Source organism: Oratosquilla oratoria, chromosome 37, assembly GCF_046742065.1.
Source record: "Oratosquilla oratoria isolate Oo_2021 chromosome 37, ASM4674206v1, whole genome shotgun sequence".
Taxonomy (NCBI): Eukaryota; Metazoa; Arthropoda; class Malacostraca; order Stomatopoda; family Squillidae; genus Oratosquilla; species Oratosquilla oratoria.
In genome coordinates, this window is record NC_134813.1 from 35,510,591 (window position 1) to 35,523,090 (window position 12,500).

The 12,500-nt window shown below is 45.0% G+C and overlaps 2 protein-coding genes across 2 annotated transcripts in view; one reads left to right on the forward strand and one right to left on the reverse strand.

Annotated features, from left to right (window-relative positions):
* nsl1 (non-specific lethal 1) overlaps positions 1-12,500 on the forward strand; it is a 277,204-nt gene that overhangs the window by 4,823 nt on the left and 259,881 nt on the right. The gene's annotated exons all lie outside the window — the stretch shown is intronic.
* Positions 979-1,686, reverse strand: LOC143019425 (uncharacterized). The gene has a single exon (XM_076175062.1). It carries the CDS (start codon positions 1,684-1,686, stop codon positions 979-981), a length of 708 nt encoding a protein of 235 aa, XP_076031177.1.

A 12,500-nucleotide genomic window follows, 5' to 3' on the forward strand; every position in this document is an offset into this window, starting at 1 on the left:
CGTGCCTCCTCCTTTCCGGTGATCTTCAGAATACCCTGCAAAGAGAACTACAATTGATCCAATTCTTAGCATAGAATAAAAAGAAGAAGAAATCATTAACAAGTTCGACGTTTTTGTCACATAGAAACCACGGTTACGAAAACTAAACCTTGAATGCCATCGACCTGGACGCGTTCCTCTTTTCAGCTTTGGGGACCAAATTACCGAGGTACTTCAGGTGAGGGCGAACTAGGCTTTTGTACAGGTGGAGGAAGGCAGTTTTGTCCATGGCCGTAAAAGTGTTTGATTGCTCCAAGTACTCTATTAGCCTTGCTGACCTGTGCTTGAATATGGCTTGAGAATTGCAGCCGCTGATCCACCGTGACCCCCAGACCCCTTTCTTCCTCCACTGACACCAGCGTGTGTGGTGATCCATCAGATCCATTCATTGTATATTCATATAGTGGGTTGTTTGTTCCCAGATGCATAATCTTACATTTATCTGGGTGAAACAGCATCTGCATTTTCTGTGCCCATGACTCCAGTCTTACGAGATCTTCCTGGAGACTGCTGTTGTCGAGTTCTTCTATCACTTGATAGATTTTTGTGTCATCTGCAAACATGGATGTATAGTTCTTGAGATCGGGAACATCAGACACAAACATTGTGAAGTGGAGGGGGCCCAAAACAGAACCCTGAGGAACTCCACTGGTGACTCTGGACCAGTTGGAGAGAGCGTCATTGACCAGCACCCGCTCCTGCCCACCTGTGAGGAATCCCCTAACCCACGCTTGAATATTTCCCTTGATTCCAAGTGTGCTCCACTGTGCTAGTAGTCGTTCGTGAGGTACTGTGTCGAAGGCTTTGGCATAATCTAGAAATATGATGTCGACAGATAGGTTATGGCTTAGCGCTTCAGTCCAAAGGTCCATAATTTCCTGGAGGTTAGTTGTTGTGGATTTTCCTGAGGTAAAGCCATGTTGCTGAGCACAAAGGAGGTTATTTGTTCTTAAGTGCTGAGTAAGATCTTCGGCAATAATGCGCTCGGAAGGTTTTGCACACGACCGATGTCAATGAAACTTGTCTATAGTTGGCCAGGTTTGATTTATCGCCCTTCTTAAATATAGGCGTCACAGTCGCAAGCTTCCACTGCTTTGGTACTTCCCCATGTTTGAGGCTGGCGTTGTAGAGGATGCAGAGGGATGTGGCCAATATTTCTGCCAGTTCTTTGAGTATTTTTGGGTGCACTGAATCCGGATCTGGTGATTCGTCCACTAGCAGGGCCTGAAGCTTGGTTAGGACTCTTTCCCTGTAAATTGAGATCCTTAGGTTTGATTGCAGTACCTTGTCTGTAAATGGTGGAAAGTTGGCCATGTCCTCTTTTGTGAAAACATCTGTGTATTGTTTACTGAGAACTTCTACCTTGCCTCGATCCCGACTCACGAAGATACCCTCAGAATTTCTTAAGTCTGGTATTCCTGTTCTAGTTCTTCGACGGCTATTAACATCGTTCCAGAAAGCCTTGTTCTTCATACAGATTTCATTGGCAAGCCTGCTCTCAAATTCCTTTCTGGCTTTCCTTGTGGCGTGAGTAGCTTCATTGCGAGCCAAGACATACTGCTGATAGTCACGCCCATCTTTGGTGTTAAGATATCTGATCCAAGCGTGATACTTTCTTCTCACATTCCTTAAGGCAGCCTTGTTCATCCACAACGGTTTCTTGGTCTTTTCATTAGCGATTACAGATTTTATTTTATTACACTCTTTAAATACAGTGTTTATTATTTCTGTCTGTATAACGCCAGACAATTTTATTCAATTCTGTAGTACATCTTAAAATGGGGGAAAGAGCAGGAAATATTATTTTCTTTGATCCTAATAATCTTCCAGAATTACAATCAAATGGTGCGCGTCTCATTGTCATGCGACATGACGTCACTATAATAAGGAAATTAAGAGCGGGCAGAGTCGAGCTTAACTACATCCTCTGTATATTTGTTCTAACGACATACGATGTTATTGATTTCAGAAGCAGACTATGGAGGAAATCAATTTGCATTAACAAGAATAAAATCCGTAATATAGATAACATATAAGTACAAAAATAGATACATAGATAATTATTTACTAAGGTTTTATATAAATGAATGCGTACATAGACACATGTATCTATACATATGCACATATTTTATACATAAATGTACATACATATACACATGTACAATAAATATACACACACATAAATAAATATGCATATATGCATAAAGTGGTAGGATGCATACGCCAGGGTCCACGTAGCTGCGGCCGAAGCCGTCACCTTTGACTTGTTCGCGCTTTAATGACTTGGAGCTGATATTAGCCTCTGCTGAGAATCGGAAGAAGTGTGGGACTCGAACCCGCTACTAGGAGAACACGAAACCTGCACGTTTACAATTGCGCCAACAACACACATACGTACACGCCTGCTCATTTAGTGGTCCGAGTTCGATCCCTGAACCAGGTCTAGAAAGCATCACGGCACTGGAATCCTGCACCCCGCTTTGTTGGGCAAGTGATTGTGATGTAAGTGTAAGGTCAGATTCACTCGCAGATCGGGTGATATATGAGCTCTGAGCTCTCACCCGGTAGGGGAATAGCTGTCGATCACGAGCCCAAGACGTGATTCAATACCGTGATGGAGAATCACACGCCTTGATGTGACTCGGCGAGGAAATCCTCCTGTGGAGGGCTACTGCCTACTCGAAGAGACACTTCGTCAGTTGTCGAACTTAGACTGACTTATGTCGACCACCACCGTCTTCAGTTCGACCATTTGGAACTGGTCTCGGGCGAGTTCGGTAGACGCCTTAGGCAGCAGGACATTGAGGTCGTCCTTAACAGCAGTACGAGGGACGCCGTAGGAGACGAGGTGGTCCTTCAAGACCTTCTAAGAGGGCCAGCTCTCATTATCTAGTACCTGATGGTACCCTGTGGTTACGGGAGTCCGAGATTGGTCCCCCTCCCCCCCTCACCCGTGTCCTACCTCCTCAGGCCTCTTCAGGTGGAAGCTGCTGAGGAGGACCTTGGGGGACAGGTAGAGTGTAAGTAGGAGGTGAGGCGGCTGGCAAAGAAGGAGAAAAAGATGAGATGTCACAGGTAAGGAGACCGAGAAAGAGATTTCCGCTCATTTGATTAAGATCGCTCTTAGCCAGAAGAAGAAGGAAGAAGAAGAAGGAAGAGGAGGAGGTTGAAGAAGGGGTGGATGAGTGGGAGGAAGGTTCATGAAGGACGCCACCACCACCACCGCGTCATAATAATGATCGACTCATCGGACAACCTTGTTTACACGTCCTCCCACCATCGGCAGCTGTTGATTCCGCCCCCTGCGCGCAGGTCTCATCGATCTCCTGCGTCAGTTCCTCGGGGGGTGGTCTTGCCCTCAGCAAAGGTACTCCTCCTCTTCTAAGGTTGTGCTTCAATATATAGCTCGATTGCAGACGTTTTCGTTTTATTTTATTTTATTTTATTTTTTCCGTCGGAATTCGACTTCGAATGAAGTCCGTATGGAGAACCGACTGCCCCGTAGGTGGGGTTAAATAGGAGCTCTGACATCTCGTCACGGAGGGGGATAATTTTTGACCACGAGTCCAACACGCGGTCCAAGACCATGGTAGTAAATCACACACACGCATACACACATACACACAAACACACGTACACACACACATGTACACACACACATAAACACACACACACACATAGATACACACACGCTCTCTCACACGCACATACACAGATACACGCACACACTCACACACGTACACAAACTTTGAAAAAACGAGATACAGAGACGAAAACCATGAGCACAGCTCCAACCCTGTATGCTACAACTAGGAAAACACACACACGCACACACACTCACACGCACACACACGCGCGCACGCACACACACACACACACACACGCACACACGACACTCACACAGACACTCACACGCGCACACACACACACACTCACACGGACACTCACACGCGCGCACACACAAGACACTCACACACACACACAAACATACACACACAAAGACATTCACACGCGCGCGCGCACACACACTCAGACACACATACACATACCCACACACACATACACGTACAAACACATTTACATACACTCACACAAGCGCACATACGTATACACACATACACACAAACACGCACAAGCACACATGCGTGGCACAGTTGGTAGAGTTCCCGGCCGCCACTATGGCGGTCCGGGTTCGAATCCCGCCCAGGGCTGAAATAATTTCAGCATCGCTGTGCTGCGAGTCGTTACTTCAACATTTGTCGGCGGGGAGTTTGGGGTGCGAATAAGGTCACAGCATTACCCATAGATTGGTCATATATGAGCTCTGAGCTCTCTTCCGGGAGGGAAATAGCTGTCGATCGCGAGTCCAACACGTGATCCAAGACCATGGTGAATCACATACACACGCTCAAATACACATATGCACACACATACACTCGCATGCACACACATACACTCACAGATACGCACACACACGTATACACACACACGTGAACACATATACACATACACGTATACACATGTACACACATATCACACACGCATATACACACATACACACGCGAACAGACACATGTACAAACATACACATATCACAAATATATATACACACACGTGTACACACATTCACATATCACACATATAAACACACGTACACACACACGTATATCACGCACATACATATATCGCACACAAACATGTACTGACACACATATCACATACACATATGTACACACATGTACGTTCACATGTACACACATACACATATCATGCACAATTGCACACATACACATATCACACACACGTACACACACACACGGGATGGAAATAGTTGTCGATCACGAGTCCAACACGTGATCCAAGACCATGGTGAGTCACACATATCACACACATATAAGCGCGCGCGCGCACACACACACACACACACACACACACACACACACACACACACACACACACACACATATACATACACGAACACACACATATACACGTACACACATTTAAACACACACACACACACATACACACACACATATATATATATATAACATACACATGTACACACGTATACACGCATGTACACGTGCACACACATGTACATACACATGCACATATCACATACACTTATACACACATGTACACACACGTACATATATCACACACACATATACACACCTACACATATACACACCTACACATATACACACGTACATACACGCACATGTACCCTCACATATACACATACCACACACATATATACACACACGTACACACACACACACACACACACACACCTAATGTGATGTAGTTGCGTCGTAGTCTGCCACGCCACGGCACCAAGTTCCCGCCGTGCTCTGGGCGTGAAAACCTTTTACTAATATTGCAAGCCGATACCTCTCCCGGAGCAAGGAGATGGACGTGTAGTGTTGCAAAGGTCACAGCACGACCCATAGATCAGACTATATGAGGTCTGTGCTCTCAACTGTTAAAGCTGTAACTGTCGATCACGAGTTCAGCACGTGATTCAAGACGAGTGATTCACACAACTAAGTTTGACCTGTGAAAGCACGGAGACGAGACCTCACGAGTATAGTTCTTATTTTGTATGTTACAATTAGGTAAATGCATCATCAACGCCTTTATTACATTCCATTTATTTCTTCTTCTTTTCCTTTTCCTTTTTATTTTCTTTCTAATTCGTATTTCTTTTCTCTTCGTTATTTGTCTCCATAAACCGCCAAATAATTAGTTTGGAACGACGGAGACTGAAAATTGTATGAATATTTTATACAAGTATGTCACCCGCAAAGCGAGGTGGCTAGGCATGCGAGAGGGACCAGAATAAAATGTCACAAAGGAGAGAGAGATAAGAAAATAATAATAATAATAATAATAACCTCACCTAACGTACAATTTTATTGCTGGATAATTTTTTTTTTTTTTTTTTTTTTTTTTTTTTTTTATAGTGAAGACAGTCACGTAGAAGGCCCAAGAGGTCCACTACGTATCCGGTTCTGACCCCCCCCCCCGCCCTCCCCTTCCCCCATCCTTCCGGAGAACCCGGCCAGCAACTCTTCGGGCTGCCAAGGGAAAGAAGATCCGGCCTTGGCTCTTTCGACGAGACTTCGTCTGTCGCGTTCTGGAAGCTCCTCTGACTCTTCAGTTCGTGACTCTGCTCTTACCGTATTAGTGAGGATGTCGTTAGTGACCCCTACGTTAACGTCACTAACGGTTGTATGTATAGTATGTGTATCAGAAATATAATTCTGGGGGGTGGGGCACAATGAACCGTGTGTAAATTCGAATGTCATAGTTAAAAGGTACCGGTAAGTTTTAAAAAGTACATATATATATATATTACATATATGTGTGTGTGTAATTCACCATGATCTTGGATCATGTGTTGGACTCGTGATCGACATCTATTACTTTCCCGGAAGAGAGCTCAGAGATCTTATATGACCAATCTATGGGTAATGTTGTGACCTTACACGCACACACACACACACACACACACACACACACACACACACACACACACACACACACACACACAACTCCCCGCCCACGAGTTGGAGTAACGACTCGCAGCACAGCGATACTGAAATTATTTCAGCCCTGGACGGGATTCGAACTCGCACCGCTGTAGCAGCAGTTGCGAACGCTACCACCACGCCGTCGAGTCGTGTGCGCGTGTGTGCATGTTATTGTGGCAAAGTGGCATGCAGTTGATACTTTAGGGTCTACATGGGGTGCCCCTACGGACCAGAGCCACACATCATTTTGGCTGTGATAGAGGAAAACTCTGTCCATAGAGAAATGATGACACTTTTATACTACGACTGTCCCTCCGTATGCTGTCCCCCAACCCCTTGTTACCGTCCTGTACAATTTCTCTGAATATTAATTTCCTTTTTCGCCTACCTTCCCTGTGGTGGGGGAAAAGAATACTGCCACCAAGTATTTCCACTTGGATCGCAAGAGGCGAGAAGAAAGGGACGGGGATTGGGACTAGGCATCCTTCTCCTTGTAGCCCCACAGGGGACATTCCTAAAAGAAAAAGCAAAGGCATAAGAGGGTCTGGGAGTTTTCCGACCATCACCCTAAGGTTTGGGTCTTTTAATGTGCGTGGATGTGGTACAGATGAGAGTAAAAGGGAAGAGATAGGTAGTATGTTTGTGAGAAGAAAGATGGATGTGTTGGCTTTGAGTGAAACTAAGCTGAAAGGGAAGGGCAAGTGTAAGTTTGGGAGTGTAAGTGGGAGAATATCAGGAGTGAAGAGAGGGCGAGGGAGGGAAGGGGTGGCTATACTAGTAAGTGAAGAGATAGGTAAACGTGTAGTGGAGTGGAAGGAGGTTTCCTCAAGGATAATGTGGATGAAGATGAAACTGGGATAGGAGATGTGGGTTTTTGTAAGTGCATATGGGCTTGGCAGCGAGAAGAGCGTAGAAGAAAGGGAGGCTTTTTGGATAGATTTAAATGAGTGCGTAGAGGATTTAGGGAGAAATATCAATGTAATAGTACTGGGAGACCTTAATGCTAGAGTAGGAAATGATCCAATTGATGGAGCGGTTGGGAAATGGGGAGTTCCAGGAAAGAATCGTAGTGGAGAGTTGATGGTGGAAATGTGTCTAGAAAGAGAGTTGTTGATAGCAAATACATTGTTTCGGAAGAAAGTCAAGCATAAGTACACATGGGAGAGGGTGGTGGAGGGAAGGGTTGTAGATAGAGCGTTAATGGTCTATGTATTGGTAAATAGGATTATGATAGGAAGAGTTAGGGATGTACATGTACTAAGGGGAGAGGGTGGGGGAATATCAGGTCATGTTTTGGTGGAAGGTAAGTTGAGAGTGGAGAATAGATGGAGGAAGAGGAAAGGGACAAAAGGTAGGGAGGTGCTTAGAGTGAACTCTTTAAAGGAAAAGGAGAAGGAGTACAAGAAGAAGCTGAAGGAGGAGTGGGAGGGAGTGAAGGATAGAGTAGAGCTAGGTGTGGAGGAGGAATGGGGATGGTTCAAGTAGGGAGTCACGAAGTGTGCAAGGATGGTGTGTGGAACAAGAAGGACAGGAGGAAATAGAAGAAAGGGTAGTGAATGGTGGGATGAGGAAACAAAGAAGGTTGTAGAAGAGAAGAAGCGAGCTTTCACAGATTAGTTACAAAATAGGACGAGGGAGTCACATGAGGGGTACAAAGAAAAGAAAAGAGAAGTAAAGCAAAAGGTAAAGGAGGCAAAGAGGAGAGCAGATGTGAAATGGGGTAAGAGTATGACAGAAAGTTTTGAAAGTAATAACAAGATGTTTTGGAAAGAAATTAAGAGAGGAAGAGGAGGCGAATCAAGTAGAGAAGAAAAGGTAAAAGGTGCAGATGGAGAGATGATAATGGAAGAGAAGGAAGTAAGGGGAAGATGGGCAGAATATTTTAGGGAGTTGCTAAATGTGAAGGAGGATAGGGAGGGAAAGATAGCTGCAGTGGGAAATGCTAAGAAAATGAGCGTGATGAGTGAGGAAAATGGAGGAGAAATAAGGAAGGAAGAAGTGAAGGCAGTTGCCATGCAGAATGTCTAAAAAAGGAGGTACAGTGATGGTGGACTGGCTGGTGAGGTTATTTAATGTTTGCTGGAGAGAGGGTAGAGTGCCGGAGGACTGGAGGAGTGCCTGTATAGTTCCACTTTACAAGAGAAAAGGGGACAAGTGTGAATGTAGTAGTTTCAGAGGGATTAGCTTGTTAAGTGTAGTTGGGAAGGCTTATGGGAGGATTTTGATTGAGAGGATTAGGAGAGGAACAGATGGAGTAATTGGTGAGGAACAGTGTAGATTTAGGACGGGTAGAGGTTGTGTAGATCAGATTTTTGTGGTAAGACAGATATGTGAGAAAGCTATAGGTAAGGGGAAGGATGTTTTTTTGGGCCTTTATGGACCTGGAAAAGGCTTACGACAGGGTAGACAGAAAGGCAATGTGGGAGGTTTTGAGGATATACGGGATAGGAGGAAACCTTCTAGGAGCTGTCAAGAGTTTTTATGAGAGTAATAGAGCTTGTGTCAGGATTAGAAATGGAGAGAGTGAGTGGTTCGAGGTAAAGGTGGGACTTCGTCAAGGATGCGTTATGTCGCCCTGGCTGTTCAATTTATACATGGATGGGGTGGTGCGAGAGGTAAATGCAAGGGTAGTGGGTCAGGGATTGGAGATGGTTAAAGAAAATGGAGAAAAGTGGGAGGTGAGCCACCTGTTGTTTGCGGACGACACTGCGCTTGTGGCAGGATCGGAGGAGGGATTGAGGAAGTTGGTGACAGAGTTTGGGAGAGTGTGTGATAGAAGAAAGCTGAAGATAAATGTGGGTAAAAGTAAGGTGATGAGATGTACAAGGGGTGAAAGTGGCAGTAGTCTGGAAGTGAGCATTAAGGGAGAGCGACTGGAGGAAGTGGATAGTTTAAGATACTTGGGTGCAAATGTGGCAGGAAAAGGTGGAGGTAGAATGTAGATTGAGAGAAGCGAGTAAATGCCTTGGTGGATTAAAAAGTGTAATGAGGAATAGACATTTGGGAATGGATGCTAAGAGGAGACTATATGAAGGAGTGATTGTGCCAACAGCACTGTATGGGGCAGAAACATGGAACATAAGAGAGGAAGAGAGAAGGAGTTTGAATGTGTTTGAGATGAGGTGTCTGAGAAGTATGATGGGGGTTACTAGGCTGGATAGAGTGAGAAATGGGGAGGTGAGGAGGAGAACAGGGGTGGAAAGGGGGTTGGGAGATAGGGTTGACGAAAGAGTATTAGGATGGTTTGGACACATGGAAAGAATGAGTGAAGAAAGACTAGTAAAAGAGGTATGGAAGGCAGATGTGGAGGGAGTGAACATGAAGGGACGTCCTAGGATGAGATGGATGGATGGGGTGAAGGGGGCTTTGTGGAAAAGGGGAATGTCTGTTGAGGAAGGACGGGAGAGGACAGAAGACAGGGGTGAATGGAGAATGGTTGTATATGGATGATGTTGTGATTGCATGAGGTGGAATGGGCGGGTGGATGGGGGGTGAGGTAGTATGTGTGAGCAAATTTTGACACAGCCCGAAGGGATTTCTCCCCATCTTCTCCTTTATGCATGGGGGGACGGAGAGGGGGGGGGTCGCCGATTTAATGAAGCGGCCTTGTTGTGGATGTGCTGTCTTTCGACACTGCTTCTGACCCAGGGCAGTGGACAAGGTGGGATGACCCGTCATCCAGGAGGTGCCAAGATGAGAGGGAGGGTGGAGGGGTGTGGAGTGTATTCAGGGATGGAATGGGTGGGATTGATTTTATGCCTTTTCCTTTTTGTTACCTCCCTTGTAAGGAGGAAAAAGCCTTGGTATATGTATGTATTTATAATATATATACACTGTATGTGTGTGTATGTATGTATACACACACGCACACACACATATATATACACATAGATATACATATATATATATGTGTGTATGTATGTACAGTATATATACATCTCTAACGGGGACCTCCCATAGAAGGGAAGAATATGCGCAGTTCTCTTGAGCTCCTGAAGTGACGTTCAAGATGATTGGGGTCCTTGTGGGTTCCGCAGTCTTCACCCCCCCCCCCCTTCCTTTCCTGTCTGGGTGACACTTCTTATATTTATTTATTTTTTCTTTGTTGTTTGTTTCTTTTCTTCTTCTTTTTTTTTTCTTCTTTTTTAGTGAGTGGGGGTGGGAGGTGATTGCATGTCAGGAGATGAGGTTGTTAAAAAAATACCACCCACCCTTCTGTTACGGGAAGAAATGACGAGGTACAATGTTCTTATCATGGTTTAAGTAGCTGTGTAGCAACTACCGGAGCCAGTTGCGACAGTAAGACTGACGTACCTTGGTTTGCTCAGCGGGGGGAGGGGAGGGGTGGGGCGAAAAAGAACCATAATGGCAGGACTGAGAAAGCACAGAGGTTAGGACGCGCAGTAAGCTTCGCAGACATTATGTCGACATTTTCCCACATTGAGAAGGCGAGTTCGAGAGTGTGTGTGTGTGTGTGGAGGGGGGGAGGGAATAAACATCAGATTGATAACAACTCTCTGCAGACACAAACACTCACAGTATATGCAAGACTGATAGACTTTTGTAAAGTGTCATCCCCAAAGCGATTCACAAGTTTATTGTTGTCGTAACTTTCTCTTAGTAATGAGAATCTTTCTTGTCTTTGTTTTGGTGGGGGCTTTGATTGGTTCCCAAGTCTCTGCGTATCTTTTTCGATTGACTGTACATCCGCGACATCCTGTCGAGGGTGAAACAGCAAGCATATGCTGCTCGCGCGTGCACACACACACACACGTTTACACACACACACACACACACACCATATGTTTATGCGTGTGGTCATATTTCGTGTTTGTAATGGTTGTGTGTTTGTATGAAAACAGAGAGGGTTCCTGCCTCTATACGGGTGTACATGTGATGTAGCGAGGAGGTACCGACTCATATATCCAATGTCTACATACTGGGAGAGGTAACATATAAGGTAACTCACTGGGTGAGGTAACATACTGATGAAGCCACCAGTTGCCAGGCTGGACTACAGCTGTTGTACCTGTTGACATTACTTCTACTGAGGATATGATCCTCTATTATGAGATGAATATTGGAAATCTACTTGTGTGTTCATGGTTGGTTGTTTTGTCGTTATGTAAATGGCTTCGGAGAATCCGAAGCGGCAAAGGTCATGCCTTCTGTCTATGATTATTGTATTGTCTGCTAGATGTTTTCGTGTGAGGGGACAGTCATGTAGAGTGACGTAATGATCAATGATAGCTGTAGATTGAAGGTGACGTGTCAGTCGCCTAGTCAATTTTGTCCTTGTCATATCAATGTAAGAGTAAGGTCCACACTCTCACTGTTACAGGTGCGGTGGTAGATGACATGTATGTGTGTGTGTGTGTATATATATATATATATATATATATTATATATATATATATATATATATATATAGACTGTATGTATATATATTTTTTCTGTCCAAGATAATGAGAGTGATGCGTTGCAACACCAACGAAAATCATAGGTTAGATTCGTATGTCCGCAACACGTGTGTCGTTGTTTCCGTTCGTGGTATCTTGGCGCCACGCTGGCTGACTGACTGACAGACCTGGTTTTCCCCTGACAGGCGTCGAAGGAGAGACAGAAAACTATCAACTGCTCGTTCAGGAGCCCTTTGCAATGGCAACATTCCAGGCCGACTTGGGCCTAATTACACGTGAAACCTATAATGAGTTAATCGTTAGTATCCGTAAATGAACGCGAGAATGTGGGCTATTCGTGGTGTGTGGCGAGGCCTGGCGATTACGGCAGGAGACGCTGAGCGTGAGCTCTCTTTAATGTCTTCGAGGTGCAGCTCAAGTATCAGGTTCGAACCCAGATCAGCGTAACCGAAAGTTATCAGCATTCCTCTTTTTGTGGAGATAAATCTCCGGTCAAAAGAAA

Excerpts from the sequence above, each read along its gene's own strand:
- LOC143019425 (XM_076175062.1), bottom strand. The coding sequence starts at position 1,686 with ATGAACAAGGCTGCCTTAAGGAATGTGAGAAGAAAGTATCACGCTTGG.